This window comes from Ixodes scapularis, unplaced genomic scaffold (assembly GCF_016920785.2).
Source record: "Ixodes scapularis isolate PalLabHiFi unplaced genomic scaffold, ASM1692078v2 PGA_scaffold10__122_contigs__length_95168666, whole genome shotgun sequence".
Taxonomy (NCBI): Eukaryota; Metazoa; Arthropoda; class Arachnida; order Ixodida; family Ixodidae; genus Ixodes; species Ixodes scapularis.
The window spans coordinates 70,632,691-70,650,820 of NW_024609836.1; the positions used below are offsets into that span (position 1 = coordinate 70,632,691).

Below are 18,130 nucleotides of genomic sequence, written 5' to 3' on the forward strand. Positions count from 1 at the left end.
AATAATAGATTCCACTAAAATTAAGTTAACAAATGAATTTCAGAACACAGTCGTCTAACAACTCACTAAAAAAAAGGAAATACTACTCTTGTTAAACATTGGGTCATCGTTAGAAACGTCGTCAGATGAGTCTAGGTGGCAAAAAAAATAAAACTGCAATTGTTAATTAAGATAAAAAAAACAAAGCTTTTCTTATTATATTATAAAAGTTAATGACATTTTATATGCAAAACTTCATGATAACGAAAAAAGGCATGTGAACAATACATGCTTTCTTTAAAAAAATCCAGCCAAATGCGTTAAGCTAATTGCCAAGATTCTATTCACTGCTCCAGCTAATCTAGATTTAAAAAACTCTATTGATCTTGTCATTGAACAGATTAAATCTATTTAAAGGCTATATCTATATAAAGGAGCCGAGATAAAAAATAAACCTATAAAGCAATTCATATAAATCTTCTCAATACCCAAGTATCCTCGCTAAATCTCGAATCTGAAAAACATGTTGTCAGAGTAGCGCATACAATTGCGGCTAAATGCTAGCCGCAATTTTATTCAGAAATTTTTCCTTCAAGGTATACAGTTATTATATCAACACTTACCAGGTTTTTTCTTTTATTTTATGTATGTTTGATGTCAACATGTTCAATGTTCCGCCCAGGAAGGCTGTTTTCTCCCCAGCTCTAAGGAGAAAGCAAGCTATGAAAAATCGCAATGCCTACTCCCCAGTTGTTGCTACATTGCAGTACATCGGTGCGCGATGCACTGCATTAGTCAATGAAACTAACAAACCCGCCAAAACAGACTATCAGTTTGACTGACAGGCTTCTGAGTACTCTCAGCGTTGATTGCTGCAATAAAACCGAATAGTATGTTATATAAGACGATCAACAAAAGTTCTGAAATTTCGCACAAGTCTACCGTAACGATTTGGCTGTGTAGCAGGACCTGTGCTATTACAGTCGAGCCCGATTACATCACACTCGGGTATTTCAAATTATTGTTTATATCAAACAGTCCAAACATCCCCCTGAAAATCACATGTAAAACTATAGGAGTGTTGTCTTTTTGTATCGAACTCCCGCGGAACTCCCATGGCGGGGACACTCGACAGAGCGAACGAAGAAGCCTAGCCACCCGTTGCTTTTCCCGTGATCCCATTGCGCCGGTGGCGAGCACATCTCTTGCGTTGCGGGGCTGGCTGACCGCCAAGCCAGCATACCCGCGGTAAATAAAAAGAATGAAACATAAAAAAAAAAAGTGGAGGATGACAAAAGCAAGGGGAAGGGCACGCGCACACGCGTAGAGAGAGAGCAGGGAGTGCCCGCTGTTGGAACGGTACCGTGCGCCCTTTTCCGGAACACTGCTGATGCTGCGAAATTCCCTAACCTCAAAATAAGCAACAACAAAAAAAAAATCTTCGGCAAGTCTAGTGTTCTGACAACAACGGTTGTGCAATCGCACTTCCAATGCCTTATCTTTGTTTACCTTTTTCTTTTGGTGTTATTGCTTTCCCCAGTTTTTTTTTCTCTTTTCTTTTATTGTCCTTTTTTTGCAGCCTGAATTTAGTGAGCTTTCTTTTTTGTTGCTTGCTTTACTTTTTTATGATTTTTTTATGCGTCGTTTTTCCTTTTTTTTTATTATTGTTTTTGTGTTTTGCCGCTTATGCTGTGTGGAGGTCCCAGCCAGGTGCGCGTGTAAGCGCGGCGGTGCTTGCGGTCCCTACCAACTATGCTCTGCTGTATTTAGCAACTCTTGGATGCTTTATTTTGGAAGCTCCCGTTTGTTGCGACCTTCGGTATTAAGAGGGACGCCCGGAAATTTCAACTCTAACTTAATTTAACATATTTTTGTATATCAAATTATTGATATATCGAACTATTTTACATTCTTTCTTGAATTTGATCTATCCGGGTTCGACTGTAGATTTTTAGTATAAATAAAGTGAAATTGAGATTTGGCGCAATGTTGACTCAATATCCTTACAATTTGACGAAATATAGCAGGATGTAGCATGGCAAGCACTTTGGCACAGCAATCACATCGCTGCATTGTCCAAAGAGCACTTTCCGCAAACGAAAAATCTAGTGCAACATTTGGGTTGCGAGACTCGTTTTGAGTCTCACAAGATGCTTTTATTTCAAAATAATGTACCAAAATAAAAGCATGTTCTAGAATCAGTTCTCACCCAAGATGAGTCTTACTTATTTAAATATTGCACTGAAATGTTTTTCTTTTGTTTCGGAAAATGTTGATTGTGTAACAATATGTTTCCAGTCCAGACACTTCACACAATATTTCTCCGGGAATTGGGCCCCTCTAGAACCAAAATCAAAACAAGTTCCTAATTCGAGTCCCCCAGATCGCAGAGCTGCAGGTGACGGCCTTCCGTCACTCCTCATCTCGAAAAGGCGCAAATGCGCGCCCCGAGAGCAAGAAGAACAAATGTGAGCCATGCCAGGAGTTGTTCCTTTTGAGTGAAGCCCCTGGCAGTTCCAGTCTTCTGGTTCTGACCCATGAAGTTCATGGCCTTGATGAGGGGCCTGTGCCGGTTCAGGTACGACGAGATCTCCTTGACGCTGTCACGGTATTGGGAGAAGATCATGACCCTCGTCTCTGCACCTTCGCCTGCGCAGCACGAGAGATGCGTCACCGCTGAAGAGATTGGTTCGCTGAGAGCTGAACGGAATTAGGCCATAGATATTTTTGTGTTTATTATTAAGAGAAATCGGCAGACGTCTTTCGGGGTTAATTTATATTTAAGATATCGACGTATTTCAATGATCTGCTTTTGATGGATGTCAAAACGGTGGTTATCGGTAAAATAAATCTGGCAAGAAACTAAGAATTCTAGTCCAAAAGGAGGGGTTTCGACATAAACAGTCCTAGCTGAGGCAAACATTTAAAGAAATCTTTCTTTTCTCTCGGTTTGAATTGATTTTGTATTTTTGACACCAACAGATGTTTATTAATGTTCGTCGGTTTTAAATTATTTTGTATTTCTGACACCAACGGATGTTTAGCGGAGTTCTTCGGTTCTAATCAATTTGTACTTTCAACACCAACGGATGTTTATCTGTGTTTTCACAGTCTGAACAGATTTTTGTATTTTCGACACTGACGGACATTTATTGATGTTTTTCGGTTCGACGTTTACGGCCTACCTATAAATGCGTTCGTCTCAGCTCGACAGTGCGGTGGGAGCTACAGATTCAGTGGAACAATCAGCCACCTCCCTTTCATCACCTAGCGAGCTCTCTGCACGTGGGTATGGGCGAGAGTGTGACTGCGCAGTAAAAGACGGACGTATGGCCGGTCCAACGAGCACACGGCTTTCATCGCACTGTCATCTTAGGGGTGAATGAAGTCGCCCGGAAGTCACTGAAAACTAAAGAACAAGGGACAGCATACCGTCATTCCTTGCTACGCAAGCCACCTCCTCGCAGCTCAAGAGAAAAAAGAAACAATAACTTGTAGGACAGTTCAGCTCCAAGCACTTTGAGGATAGTTGCTAAATGTCACAGTCCTTCGACGGCAACGGTGCTAGCGCATTTGTTTGCTTTTTGCTTTGAGAGATCCTTTTTGGGGTGTTCCACAAAATGCTTACTATAAGTTGCTTCTGCAAAGTGTATGTGTCAAACAAAGGAAGAGTTGATGTCATTTTGGTCTCCGCCAAAAGGCCTATTAAGGAACATTAATAATGCCCGCCATAATTATGCCCTTAATTTATTTCGAGTAATTAGCTCTTTACTAAGTAAATTTATATGTAGGGTTTCAATTAGAAACTTTCTGGGCATCATCGAAACCCGCTAAATTAGCACTTTGTAAAACTATAAGGCAAAAAAAGAAAAGGGGGGGGGGGAGTTTGGTGGGTGTTTTTAAATATGCATAACAAAGGTAAACAATGCCATTCGAAGAAGTGAAGCATGTTACGCAACATTGTTACAAGAGACATCGGTAAAGAATGCGAAGCAGTAAAGAAGCTGATTTTAAAATACAATTTTTTTTTATCAAGTTAGAAATAAATTTTAAAATGGCAAATGTGTTTTTTTTTTCTTTGTTCTGTACACAACGCTCTTGGAAACACAAAAAAATTGAGTTACATGAACGAAAATTATGAGTTCTACTTCTTTTTCTCACAAGTTTAAAAAAAACTGGTTAGGAGAAACAAACTTTGGAAAGATTAGTTGTGGAGTCAAGACAAAACGAGCGCCACACTTGCCGCTTTTTCCAAAATTTTGGAAGTGGTCCAGGACAATCTCCTCCAGCTTAATCAGTTTCGGGTGGCCCACCACCGAAGATACCTGGTCCTCCTCTTTCCGATTAAATGAAGTCTGAAATGGGCAAACCATTCACCCCCCCATCACTCATCACTGCCTGGCTCGAGATGTGAATAATCGCAGACAGAAAAAAATAATTAAAATTTGTAGGACGCTTAGGCTTTGCCTTTAAGAGTGGAACGCAATAGTGTTATTGGGCCCTGTCTGCATCACCTTCTCATTCGCTTCTCATGCTCTTTCTGCCAGTGAGCAGAAAGTGCGGCGGAGATGGCCTAGTAAGTAGCCTGTCTGGCTCGCAACCAAACGGTCGTGGGTTTGAATCCCGCTTAAAATTCTTCAAATTTTTCTTCAAGACGAATGAATTACTTTATAAAGTGAAATCATCTTATACATGCGGCAACCTTTCATTCACATTACATGTCATGTTTTTTAATTACGTTCATTCCACGTGTGATGTCACGTTTCACGTGAGCGTTGCGGGTCGTTTGGAATTCCAGCGCGAGGTCATGTGGCTGCGACATCATGACCCTATCGACCAATCAAGATTTTCCCATCACAATGCCACTGACGCCGACGCCGGCTTTTCTACGACACGAGCTCCTTATTGCTATTGCACTAAAATTCGGACTATCAGGTAGAGAACGAAGACAAGAACGGAGTTGAACCATGTTCATACTGGTAATCGAGAAGATGTCGGAAAGAAGTTTAGATGCACCTTAAAGGCCGACCTGCCAAATAATTCCTGGTACAAAAATCCTCTTTGCCACCCTTCCCATTTCCCCCACTCCCAGTGGCATCTTGACTCAAAGGACTCCTTTTGTTGTTAACCAGGATGCTGGATAAACCAGGAGCTTATCCCAGCTTATTTAGCCCTAACCCAAAATGCAGCAACAAAAAGAGTCCCCCCCTACACCGTCAAGATTGCATAGCGAGAGGGGGAAATGAGAAGGGTGGCGAGAAGATTTCCGTACCTTGTGGAAAACCTTTTTGTTGGTCGGGCTTTAATTAAGGAAGGACACTACCCAAATGGGTCAATCTTGTACCTATAGCTTAATATGAATAAAATTTACAGTATATACTTGCAGTTACAAGGCAGAATGCACTGCAAAGTTTCATCTGTGTACATGAAATGTACAATAAATTATAGTTGTTTTTATGAGGAACACACTGACATTGTTTAGGAAACCTTTCGTTAGAAAACTAATCTAAAACCCAACGTTTTTCTCCACTAGTAGATACGCAGCAGAACACTTGGAGAGCGCAACCATAAAAACAAAAAGTTCCAAAAAGTAATCTATTTTATGGTAACATTGCGCTGAAAAATCAAATAAACATTTTGTGTTTTATGTAGTCGACAGAATCTTAACATATTTTATAAAAGACGTCCACAAAGTAAAAAAACAATGCCACAGTTGCACTGGCGATTAAATTCCAGTCAGGAAAAACAAAAAGTGAGCCAAGTTTTCCTCAGGTGAAATTTATGTCGAGAACTGGAACGTAGAAAATGCGTTGAAAGTGCTCGAACCTCTACCTTTCTTTAGCATCAGTGAACCGAAAATAATTTATAAAAAAATAACTATGCAGTGTAAACAAATAAAGCCTTCTGGGAATACTCTAGATGTTGATAGATGTAAATAAATCATGTAAAAAAAAATCACTTTTCTTGCAGAATTTTTTTTTTTGGGGGTAGATGTCCCCCTTTACTCCTACTCCGCTAATGCAATAAAAGGGGAATCAAATTACCAAGCGAGAGACCAACGGTCTGATTCCCACCGAGGGACAGTCTTTTGGAAAGACTACGAGCTGTGTTATTGTTTCTCTGTTATGACATTTTGTGATGCTAAAGGCTTGCAAGCCAACCACACTCTACATATAAATTTAAAGAAAGCAATGTTTTTGTTTAGTTTCTTCACCCCACATTGGCAAAAATTAAGACTGACACATCTGTAATCCTTTAAAAATTTGAATTAAACTTGCCAGTGTCACTTTCATCTCTGCGTTTTCTAATAAACTAAGAGTAATTTTCCATGAAAGCTTAGCAACGAATCGCAACTTTCATGATCAATTATCGGTTGTTAGATTATTATTTTTATCTGCACTGCAGCAAGCTCAAACCAATAACAAAACTTTCTCTTCTGAAAAAAAAAAAAAAGGAATAAAAACCTTGGTTTTGGAAAAGATTTCATTGCACCGTGCAAGACCATTTCAGCACATGCAGGTACTGAAGCACCTACAAAAAATGACGGAGACAGTCATGCAGATTCCTTTAACGCTGCTGGCTTCACAACCACTCCAAATGCCAGCGAGACAGTGGTATAAAAAAAGGTGCTAAGAAAAGCAACAAGCTTAATACTGAGAGAAGAGTAAAGGTACAGGCAAGTTGGTGAATCGCAGACAAAACTAAACCTCAGACACCGGAAGAAGGAAAAGGAGGACACGAAAAAGAGGATGACACACACGACGTCTTGAACACAGCCTTTCCCTTTGTTCGAGTTGCAGGTCGGCTTTTACACGGGAGCTCCGGCGTTTTTTTAGGTCCCAAAATACCTACAAACTGAACACTTTTTCGGAATACCCGGGCTTTACTCTTGCCGGCATGCTATTTACTACCTCTAAATTGAAAGCAGCTATTGAGAAAATGGAAAATTAATGCTATGCCTAACGAAACGTTTGAATTTTCCCGCACTTTCCCGTGGGGCGACGTCGCATGTCTAGCTCGCAAGTCGAGCGGGCAGGCTTAAAAATGGAGCGTTTTGCTCCTTTTTTTGTGACTGGCATGAACTTCTTTAGCGTTTATTTGACATCATTAAACTTCTTCTAACCCATAGTGAACGAGCTGCAGTAGAGCCTCTCAGCCTCCAAGACCAAATTTGAATACCCAACAAAACAAATTATGGCGACTCGTAACTCGGGTTACTAGTAATAGTTCACATCTGTCTATTAATGTGCAGAACCTACTTGAAGGCAAAGTAGTGACTACCGAACTTTCGCTAGAGCTCCCCTTTAACATGATGCTAATCTACCCAAACGGTGGGAGTCTAAAAGTGACGGGTACCAAGTTTGAAGCGTCGGAAGGGAAACAAGGAATCGGAACTCGGACTCACCTCAAAGAGGGAGCTGGTAGTCGAGGACGGGCGCAGGGTCTCGTTCGCCGCGTTGTTGGAGATGCCCAGTCTCTCCTTCAGGTCCGTGTAGAGTTCGTTGAAGCCAGGGTGGTGCATGAGTTCGTAGCGCACCCTTGGCTGACTTTTCTCTCCATCCACGATGCCTACGAGATAAAAAAAAGGGCAGGACACAAAGTATGATACTGTGCCCACTTCAAAGTTTCGGCGATACTTCGGTCGCACTGACAAAGTCGTTGTACGTAGAATATGTTTTTGCGTCAGTAAAGCTCGGTGCGATCGGTTATGTACCGGAACTCGTGCCGCATCTTCCAACAGGAATGCCGTTGACTGTCGCTAAAGTCGGAAGATGGTTTCTAGATCCTCGCATTCGTTTTCTTTTTTGTGGCAATCTTTTAGGGACAAAGCTCCTTAGGGTCTAGCCTTGTCCGTCCGGCGTCCGTGCTCACATCGATCTTGCTGGTGCTCGTGAGCTCACGTGCTCACGAGCACGTGCTCATGTAAAACAAAAAAAAAATGATGAAAAAAAAAATATTTGTGCAGTCGACAGGATTCGGACCTGTGCGGGGAGACCCCAATGGATTTATAGTCCATCGCCTTAACGACGCAGCCACGAATGCGAGACGAGTAGGGGGCTCTGAGATGTGGTAGTAACTCGAGAGCTGGCGATGTCATGAATGAAACGTTGCATGTAGCCGCTCAACGTCTATACAGGAGAGGGCGCTGCGGTCAAATGCGTATATAATTGCGTTAAACTTTGCATGCATTGGCTCAACAATTATAGGCGAGAGGGCGCTGCGGTCAAATGCTCAAATGCGTGTATAACCACGTTTCATACCACAAGTTCTCTTTCCAACATGGATGAAAACGAACGAAAGGCTCGGCATGCTGCAGCTCAGCGTCTACGCAGACAAGCACCACCAGAGGTTCGCCCCAATCAACATCATTCACCACGTGGAGACGCGGTCATTTATTTAGTTACGTCTTGTTGCGGCTCGCACGGCAATTGCCTGTTTTGCTGTAGGCCGCTCTGTAGGTTGCTGTAGGCTTGACGGCAGACGGAAGCTTTGACGGCTACTTGGGGTGCCGCGATAGACGGCAGCACACACGCCTACTCTTAACCTTTTGCAGGAACTTCCACGACCAACTGCCACAAGAAAAATCGTCTGAAAGAATGACCCACCAGTTCCAGCAATTTAATTTGTTGCCATTTTGGGGCCGAAAGCAAGAACAAAAACTAGGAGTTGAAAGCGTAGGGCCGCTCTGCCTGAGGTACGGCGACGCCGGTTTACGCCGTACCTCGGAATTTTAGTGGTGTAATATCACCGAGAGTTTAGGATCTTTACCTCGTGTCGCGCGGTGGCGGTTACGAGACCGTTCCCCGGTAAAACGCTCATCAAAACAGGCAAGGGTGGGCGGCTGCGTCTGGGGTCCCGGGGTTCCGTGGGGCGAGCTTTCGCTCCCCGTGCTGCAAGCCGCAAAGCGTTGATGCACTCAGCCACCGAACCCCCCCCCCAGTCCGGGACCGCTTTTGACGCACAGGCAGTGTAGAACGCTAACTAACCGCACCGGTCAAACAAGCGTTCCATGCACCGTACTGGAAGTGACGGCGACAAAGCTATGGTCGCTGTCCGACGTCGCGATCCTGGCAGTCGGTCGTAGAAATGCCAACGCAAAAAGCAAGCAGACGCGAGCGGTCGCCGTTGTCGCAGGGTCCCATTTCGTGTCCGGTTTCGTTTCCGTCGAGTGTCTGCCTACGGAGCAACCCACGGCAGAACGGGCGTCTGCCACATGCACCTCCGTTGCTGCGCCCCCGCCAAGACCGCGGCGGGCAACAAGGCAATACTTGCGCAACGTTAGACGGAAGTCGGGAAACCGCTTTTGAAAATGCAGTAAATACGCAGGTCGGAGACACGCGGCGGTCATCGCGGCGGAGTTCACCCTTGAGGAAGTGGAAGAAGGGGCGCAGCCCATGCGCCAGCAGCAGCTCGTAGGCGTGGTAGAGGCTGATGAGCAGCGAGAAGTCCCCCTGCAGCTGCCCGACCAGGCGGGGCGCCATGCCCTGGGGCGGGCTCTGCAGGAACGTCTCCTTTAGCTTCAGCAGCCGGAACTTGCCCAAAGACTCCGGGTTGAGCCGGGGGAGCGCCCCGTGCCGCTCCAGCCGTTCCAGGTACATGCACACCACCTGCCGAGAGAAAGCAGAAGTCTGAGCTTAAGGCATCATCTACGAGGTGGCCCTAGGGAACCGCATTTCATTAGAGCGAAGGTTTTGCAGCATTTCCGAGATCAAGTGCACACACTGTGTATGAAAAACGGCCGTTTATAACATTGCCAAAAACGTGCGCTTACTTGCAGGAACTTGCGCTTGACCTCGACGATCTCGTGTCCGAGCGGGACGACCACCTTGTCTATGGTCCTCCTCTGAGTGTACTTCTGGATGTCGATGGACTCCTCCGACCTCAGCTCCACGTGCGAGATCATCAAGTTTGAAAGAACCTGCCGCACGGCCTGCACAAGAAAAGCGCGCACAAGGTCGTGAGACTCCCCGACGAAACGTCGGTGGACGGCACGAGCAAGAGCCTCGATTGGGTACAACCCACGCTCGCAGCAGCTGGAGCATGCACCATACTCCGTCGCGTGTTTTAGTGCACAGCGCTCTCAAAACTACTGGCATAAACACATGGCTTCGTCTATAGTTTATAGCGGGGCGAGCCTCTCCCAGAAACCTCTCTGCTCATCACAAATGGTGGTTTCCCCCTCTCCAGCATTTGCCCTGCTAATCTGGAAAGAGTGGAGTGCTTTGTAAAAGGAGCCTGTCCTGCTTTTTAAACCTCGTAGCGCCTGATTTGCACGAGACCATGTCTGAATCAAACGCAAGATGAAGCCACGCACTTTTACAGGCACCTTTGACAGTGTTGTATGCCAAGTATGGAACGGGGCATAAGTCTCGGTGAATCGAGTAATGGTGAATAAAAACCTGAAGTCTGAACCTTCATTCCAGACTGCAATATGCACCTGAGGAACTTCGGAATGTCATTTTCGTCGCCGGGTTGCGTGTGCTGTGTATATGTGCGTATTACTCGCGTGCGTGCAAATAAAAACATTAAAAATAACCAGCTACACGAGGAAACTTCAAATTCCAAACTCAAAAAAACTCACATTGACGTCGGAACCAGGAGTGGCACTCAGAGCAACGACTCGGAACTGGTTGGTGTATTTCATAATTTCCTGGACCACCTGGTAATTCAAAACAGAGAAACACTGTCACAATGCCGTCGGACACGTTTGTCGCTTTCAGAAGATGGGGAAGATTTGTAAATCGCTGCTTTACTTCCGGCATGCCGTCTGCAGCCATGCTGGGTAACCTTTTCCGCCAGTTTCCCGATTTGCTCGCGTGAGACAGATTCTTCGTATCGTTTTTGGGTGTTGGCCAAACAATAACAAAGTCTATCGTGAAGAAAGAACGAACCATCCGGTTTCCACACAGGCATCTTTCGTTTCTCAGCAACCGTGGCAGACACAACGAGCAATCTCAGCCAATCCAGCACCATGGAAGCATCACAACATCACGAGTCCTATTTACCGCTGCACCCCTCCCAAAGGTCACGTAGCATCCACACGCCATTGGATTGGCTCCGATGGCTCATAGCGTCTGTGGCGGTTCATCATAAGGTGAAAGCACAGTGCTCTACTGTGTGTACGTCTTCTTTTACTCGTCCTCATTTCTTAGCACTTTTAATCCCGAAATGTACCACCTACTATCCCAAGTGAATACCCTTTTACGAGTACAGCCATTCACTCAGAGAGATAAAAATCGCCCAGATCAGACATTCCTTTAAAGGGACACTGACACCCTCCCCCAAAAAACTGTTTTGAATCTTTTGCCAGGCGATTCAATATGATGTCAGAAGGCTACCCAATCAATATTTTGCTACAGTCACATATTTTTAATAAAGTAAAAAACTGAAAATGCTCAAAACTGAAACATGAGCATGAAGTTAATGGTCACGACTTGTGGACTGGGGACGAGGGAGAAAAGTAGAGGAGAGAGTTGCCGGAAGTCACAAACTACCTACACCCAACCACATTTTTTTTTTTCTCGTTTCTTTGGTTGTGCGAAGAAGACAAAAAAAATGCAAACATCACAGACGAAGAGCTTGACGTTTGCGGATTTTTTTGCTCTCTTGCGCGTTTCTTAAGCTCTTACCAATTCGTGTTTGTAAGACAAGCTATGTCTTCAGCCAAGAGAAGGGGCGACAACTCGGCGACGTCTTTGCGCAAATGAGCTTGATGGTCGACCGTGTCGTATAGAATAAATCCTGATTGTTTTGATCGGTAAAACATTTCTCTTTCAAAGCTAGACAGATTCGCCTGTACCGCGAATGACTCTTCTGAAGCAGAGGTCTCATGTCCATCGTCTGCCGCCATCGCTTAGTCCGCTCGTCCAGCCGTCCAGCTTGCAACTCCAGAGATACAACGCCATGTTGAGAATTGTGCAGCACATGTACTTCCAGTACTTTGAGCAACTTATTTTTTAATCAACGTATTAGCAGCTTTTTAGAAGCCACAAAAAATGGGTTTTATATTTTTCTTTCTATTTTTAATATTGAGTGTGTGCCTTCAATGACCCATGACTTTGATTATATTCTCGTATGTGTGTCTGAACAGCGTGACCACAAAGAAGAGAGTGAGCGCGGCTCAAACGGTCAGTTCTCGATCGGCGGTTTTCAAAAGGAAAAAGCAGAATTTTGAGCCGCAAATTGTGTTTTGGGTAGCAGTATTTTCACATGTCATGTACAAATAAAAACTTTGGCAAGTACAAATACCCTGTCAGTGACTCCATAAATGCAACAAAGACGCAATAGCACTTAATGTTTTTTTTTTGTTTTTTTAATGAGCATGGGGCAAACGAGTTGCAAATGTATAAAGGACTCCTTTTCTTCATCGACACACCCCTTCTTCAAGGGCATTGCATGGTTTTCTCTGAGACGCCGCCGTGTGTACGACCTGACCGTGAATTGCCTCTGCACCTACTAGATTACTCTACTGCTAAGATGCAGTCCCTATCCTACCCTACTTTGCCAGCTTCGTTCATATGCAGCACAGGAAGGAAGGGAGAGAGAGGGGAAGTGTTAGCAGACTGCTTACCCCTCACCCTCCCCTCCCCACCCCGCTATGATGTCAAACCACCAGCTACGCCCCATTGACGACACTTTCTCCCAGAACCTCGCTACGGTGTAGCCAACACCAATACGAGTAAGAAAGGTCCCTGCAGAATTCCCATGCAAGGCCATCGCTTTAAAAGGGTACGCACCTGGCAGTAGGCGTAGTTTCCGAGCGCCTTGTGCGCTTCGTCAATCACGAGACACTTGACGTCCTGGGGCTTCAAAGCATTCCGCAGGAGGTCATTCATCATCACCTGAGGTGTGAGGAAGAAGACACGCTTCTCGCGCCACGCCGTGGCCCTCCGAGGGGCGGGAACGTTTCCTGCAACGTGATTGGTTCATTGGAAGGAGACTCGTTAAACGCTAGTCTGCACTCGGCAGCTCACAGTCGAATCGCCTTGCTCCTGCCAGACCATGAGGCACGCTTTAACTTGCTTCACATATGACGACGTGGAACGCTACACATGAGACATGGGTAGTATCTATGCTTCATTGGAGTGCGGCCAATGCTGCGCTCCAATGAAGGTTGATGGTCAACAAGACCCATCAAACAGCGTAAAGAACTGCAACATCATGGCATCTGTCATCTTTTTGTATGTGTTCCATCATTGGCTAGGCCAACCCAGTGCGGCGAATTCTCCGTTACTTACGATTTTAGTATGTGTTGTGGGAAACCTGGAGATTCAAAGCATTGGGCCAGGTTGCCCTTCCGACAATCGTCAGTGGTCATCTGCACCACGAGGGAGCCAAGGGCAACTGACCACGCGAGCGGCGCTTTGCCGTTGATAAAGGGCCGTCGCAGCGTATGAGGGGGGCTTTTGGAGATTGTGGCACGGGCGATAGCGGTCATTAAATGTTTATCTGTTGTTGAATCGGTGTGCTGTGTCATTCTCCGAGACGGGTAGCACCAAGGGAAATCCCACAGTGTTCAAGCCTTCAACTGCACTCAGACTTACGAAAAACGAAGTATGGCATATGTTATAAAACAGCTATGAAGTAGGTTTAGTTCCCAAGCAAGAAATGGGGATCTGGGATACTTGAGGAACTTTAGTGAGCATACCAAATCTTAGTTGTACAGCACCTACATCGCAAGAAAGCTTGTGTGGGATTGTAGGCAGCTTTAGCTATAATTTGAGCTTATGAAACAGGCATTCAAAGGTTCGCCCTTTTCTCAGAGCCACTGATCATGACACCTACTCGCTTTGGCTCGCAACGAAACTGTTTCTAAAAATATGCTTGCTTGACCAGTTACCTGGATTTCAGGATGCAACTGGAAGCCCATATGAACGTAAACATATGACCTAAGTGAACAAATACCTGTTTTCTTCTTTTTTTTTTAAAGCCATTACATTTGTAGTTAAGCACACACACAAAAAAAAAAAAAAAAATCTTGCCTTTTCTTTTTTTTTATAAGCGATGAAGGGTTGTGGGTGTTTATTAACACCTCCCTAGAAGAACACCCTGTCGCGTCCACATTTTTAGTCTGATTCGTTCTCTTTAGCGCGAACTTACCTGTCATTTCGAGGGTGTCTTCCAAGGGGATGCCCATGATCTTGTAGCACGCCTCTATCTGCTGAGCAACCAGCGGTTTCGTGGGCGCGGTGAAGACAATCTTGCCCGTCGGGTACCACCGGTAGAAGTTGTACATGACCACGGCGGCGATGAAGGTCTTTCCCAGGCCCGTGGGCAGGATCACCATAGTGTTCTTGAAGAGACACGACTGCACGATGTTGAACTGGTAGTCGCGCACGGGATAGTTGGTTGGGTAAATCCACGTCTGCCCGGCCACAACGTCGAAGCCGGGAAGATCTTCCGACGCTTTCTGAGGCGGAGGCGCGGGCGGGGGCATCGCGGACGCCAAAGTTTGGTCCATAGCTTGGACGAGAAACTCGTCATCGTCGTCGCTGAGGACCACGACGTCTTCGCCGGAGGTGTCGGGTGGCTTGACTTTGTGCCTGGGCGCCGTGCCCGAAGTCGACGGCTTGGGGTTCCACGCTCGGAACAGTGTCGCTTGTTTCATGGCGCCGACTCACATTCGGGGTGGCAGCTTAAACGCCGCATATGGAAAACAATAGCATGGCGGCATGGCCAGCATGGCAGCAAATGAACACAAATGCATAGATGTATGGGGCGAAATATGCTATCAAGGCCGTGTCACAGCATGCTCCAGTCAATTTTGATGCTTTCGTACACAGAGATCATTCGTACCGCCAAACGGAAACCGCCATTTTTTTTATTTTTTTTGCTCGGGATGAATGATGTTGATGACGGTTGAGTTGGAAGTAAGCTACAGAGTTCTGGCTGCTGTTCGAAGATACCCATTTTTAAAAAAAAAACTGGTTCTAATTTTAATAGAACCATGAAATAGCAATTAACTATAATTTAGACATTTGTTGTCCGGTAGTGATTAAATCACATGCATGTTGCAACAGTACGACAACGACGACAACGGACCGGGTGGCCGACGGACCACTATTTCCGCACCACAGCGCCACCCTTATTTCTCGTTACTTTTGTTTTTAAAGCTACTGACAACGTAGCGTTAGGTTTCGTACAATGTACGCATTTGCGGATGCGTTCCCGAATCCAAGAGCCCAGAAACCCAAGTGTAGGAGTGTAAAAATCTTTTATTGACGATTCACGGGCGAAGCAAAACACATACAACAGCTCAAAACCGTACTGCACCGAATGAAACAGTTTGTTTGGTGGCCGCCATCTTGAGATGTGCACAATGCTATGAAGTCACGCAGGGAAACACGACAACACTGGACCACTGGACGATGAAGGTGTGCAATACAACATGAGTGGCGCTTAGAAGGGCCGTTTTTTTTCTCGTAGGGGTGTTCTGGGAGGGAGTGTTGTGTGCCAGGCCCGAAGACTGCTAGCCGCCGAACCCGTACAGGGTACGTCCTTGTCTCTTCAGCGCGTAGACGACGTCCATGGCGGTGACCGTTTTTCTCTTGGCGTGTTCCGTGTAGGTGACGGCGTCGCGGATCACGTTCTCCAGGAAGACTTTGAGCACGCCTCGGGTCTCCTCGTAGATCAGACCCGAGATACGCTTGACGCCACCACGGCGAGCCAGACGACGAATGGCGGGCTTTGTGATCCCCTGGATGTTGTCTCGGAGCACCTTGCGATGACGCTTGGCGCCTCCTTTTCCGAGCCCCTTGCCACCTTTGCCACGGCCAGACATCTTTCAAATCAACCGGCAAAGTCTATAAAAATTCAACGTACGGAGCCCACGGCGACAGAACCAGCAATGACGCAACGCCGCAATGGCGGTTCTTTATATAACCGCGTTTCGGACGTGCGGGAGACGGCGCTTTTGATTGGTTAGTCGCAAAATGCGACAAGGATGTACAAGAAACATGTCGGTGCATAATATTTGTGTACCGTAATTTTCGCGTAATAAGCCGCGCCTCTGTTTTGACAGCGAGCGCTGCGTGTATGGCTTTCCTTGTACGTTTCTTGTATGCTTCTTGTATGCTTTCTGGTATCGTTTTGTTTCCGTGCGGTAGCGGTCGCGTTGCTTGGTAACAGTCTTTTTGGTGTTACGATTTATAATCTCTGCTGTATTTCAGCGTGCGATGGGATCGGATAAATTCAAACCACCCGGAAGCCAGCGTTGGAAATAACGTGTTTCAACTAACGTCAATGTTTTCGAGTCGTTAGTTTCTCGTTAGACCCGTTCTAAAGAGCAGCGTATTTTCGCTGGTCTTTTACGGGATTTTCAACCAATGGAGTTACCTGGCCGTCGCGTTGTACTGAAATTACCGCATTGTCGCTCAAAACAACTGATTCTCATGTTGTATGTAACGTCGCTATACAAGCAATCTCGTGGTTGTTGTAAGCGTTGGAGTGAAATTATGGGGGGGAAATAGTCGATATTGTACGCGCGCTAGGCGCATGTGTCACTATTGTCGTGGCCGGTGGCGCGTTTTGACATGCTTGCCGGAATCACAAATGGCGAGAGTGGCGCGTGTATTTTCGTCGCGCTCAGAATCGATGAAATATGTTACCCGTTCCTCGGCCTGGCCATTACCTTATATCTGAAATAAATGAAATTCTTCCAGATGTGTGGAACAGTAAACGCCACTTCAATATAGTGCAATTGGGAACTGTGCAGTATACTTTTGAGAGTTGTAATATCCCTTCGCCTAAGCCCGGAGCAGGAGGGTGCAAGATATGCCCAGCAGGGCAAACCATCGTTGCATGAGTCAAAACGAGCTGTTAGGCTAGTTGGTTTTGCATATGTACAATGTAACGCAAAGACAACACAGGAAGACAGGTCTCCTTCCTGTAGAACTTGTAGCTGCGCTAGTTAGTGAACGTTTCTGTTTTCACTCTTGTGTCCGTTGTTTTTTGCGCCTCACCATGATTTCCAAAGGTCTCCTTCGTGTGTTGCCTTTGCGCTGCACTGTAAACATCGTTGCATGAGGTCGATTTGAGCTCTTCGCCCCCACCTAAAGCGTGCTTGTCGAAGCCTTTCCGATCTAAGTAGCACGACCGTGTTTGAACGGGGCTCTATAGAAACGCTATAGAAATGCAGTTTCGCCTTATACTTGTCAGAGGCTTTCGGAACAGCATACCGCAGTGTCGTATTTCAATCGAAACGAGCTCATGGCGTGACTTAAGATCCAGTACCGCAGTCATCGAATCAAAAGTGGAACTCTCCGAATGGCGAAGGACCACAAAGATTACGCAAAAATAAGGAAAGAGGAACGTTTATTATGCCACGTAAGCACAGGTCGCGATACCGTACATATAAAACGGTGGGTGATACATATTTACAAGGCAAACACCACGAACCGAAAAAGAGGGAATTATGAGACAGCAATGTTCCATACTATGTACACAAAGGTGACAATAAAATTGAGACTATGCCGGCCAGCTTGGGGGTGGAACCGCAGGCGACAGGAGTTCTCGGGATTCGGAGGCGACGATTCTGAAGCAGCCTTTCTTCTGTTGCTTCGTTTACGACTTCTTTTCGGTCTTTTTGGGCAGCAACACAGCCTGGATGTTGGGCAGGACGCCACCTTGCGCGATGGTGACGCCGGACAGCAGCTTGTTGAGTTCCTCGTCGTTGCGAATGGCCAACTGCAGGTGTCTCGGAATGATACGAGTCTTCTTGTTGTCCCTGGCAGCGTTCCCTGCCAGCTCGAGCACTTCGGCGGCAAGGTACTCGAGCACGGCGGCCAGGTAGACGGGAGCGCCCGCGCCGACACGCTCGGCGTAGTTGCCCTTGCGCAGGAGTCTGTGAATTCGGCCCACTGGAAACTGCAGTCCAGCTCGGCTTGACCGGGTCTTGCTCTTTCCCTTCACTTTGCCTCCCTTGCCACGTCCGGACATGTTGCTTCGGGAATGGGAGTAGTCAGCGAACTCACGAAGTCGTTCACAATTTCACGAGCAGACCGGACGGTGGTTACGGCAAGACCGTCTGCCAACGCAGCAAGGGGAAAACAAGAGCAGAAGGTAGGCGTGGAATTTAAAATGGGAATTAGAGGATTCTGATAGCACAGTGGCCCAAAAATGGACCAATGGCGAAACTTAAAGTCGTCTGATT

At 46.0% G+C, this 18,130-nt stretch overlaps 4 protein-coding genes across 4 annotated transcripts in view; all 4 read right to left on the reverse strand.

Annotated features, from left to right (window-relative positions):
• The window catches only part of LOC8030710 (Fanconi anemia group M protein), a 48,451-nt gene extending 44,121 nt beyond the window's left edge, over positions 1 to 4,330 (reverse strand). Inside the window, exons 1-2 of the mRNA XM_042288664.1 lie at positions 4,223 to 4,330; positions 2,459 to 2,628 (exon numbers count right to left, since the gene is read on the reverse strand). Coding sequence (XP_042144598.1) covers positions 2,459 to 2,605 — 147 coding nt within the window. The 5' untranslated portion in view covers positions 2,606 to 2,628; positions 4,223 to 4,330. The remainder of the gene's footprint in view (positions 1 to 2,458; positions 2,629 to 4,222) is intronic.
• Positions 4,331 to 6,462: 2,132 nt separating this feature from the next.
• LOC121834801 (Fanconi anemia group M protein homolog) lies at positions 6,463 to 14,771 on the reverse strand. Its single transcript, XM_042288592.1, has 7 exons — positions 14,080 to 14,771; positions 12,717 to 12,889; positions 10,562 to 10,639; positions 9,752 to 9,910; positions 9,344 to 9,587; positions 7,385 to 7,548; positions 6,463 to 6,510 (listed from the first exon to the last, which is right to left on the reverse strand). The coding sequence occupies exons 1-7, from the start codon at positions 14,585 to 14,587 to the stop codon at positions 6,463 to 6,465; spliced, it is 1,374 nt and encodes a 457-aa protein (XP_042144526.1). The 5' UTR covers positions 14,588 to 14,771.
• A 403-nt stretch (positions 14,772 to 15,174) lies between these two features.
• On the reverse strand, positions 15,175 to 15,836 carry LOC8030709 (histone H4). Its single transcript, XM_002402579.4, has one exon. The coding sequence runs from the start codon at positions 15,758 to 15,760 to the stop codon at positions 15,449 to 15,451; it is 312 nt and encodes a 103-aa protein (XP_002402623.1). The 5' UTR covers positions 15,761 to 15,836; the 3' UTR covers positions 15,175 to 15,448.
• A 1,439-nt stretch (positions 15,837 to 17,275) lies between these two features.
• Positions 17,276 to 18,041, reverse strand: LOC8030708 (histone H2A). Its single transcript, XM_002402578.4, has one exon. It carries the CDS (start codon positions 17,914 to 17,916, stop codon positions 17,542 to 17,544), a length of 375 nt encoding a protein of 124 aa, XP_002402622.1. The 5' UTR covers positions 17,917 to 18,041; the 3' UTR covers positions 17,276 to 17,541.
• Positions 18,042 to 18,130: the final 89 nt, after the last annotated feature.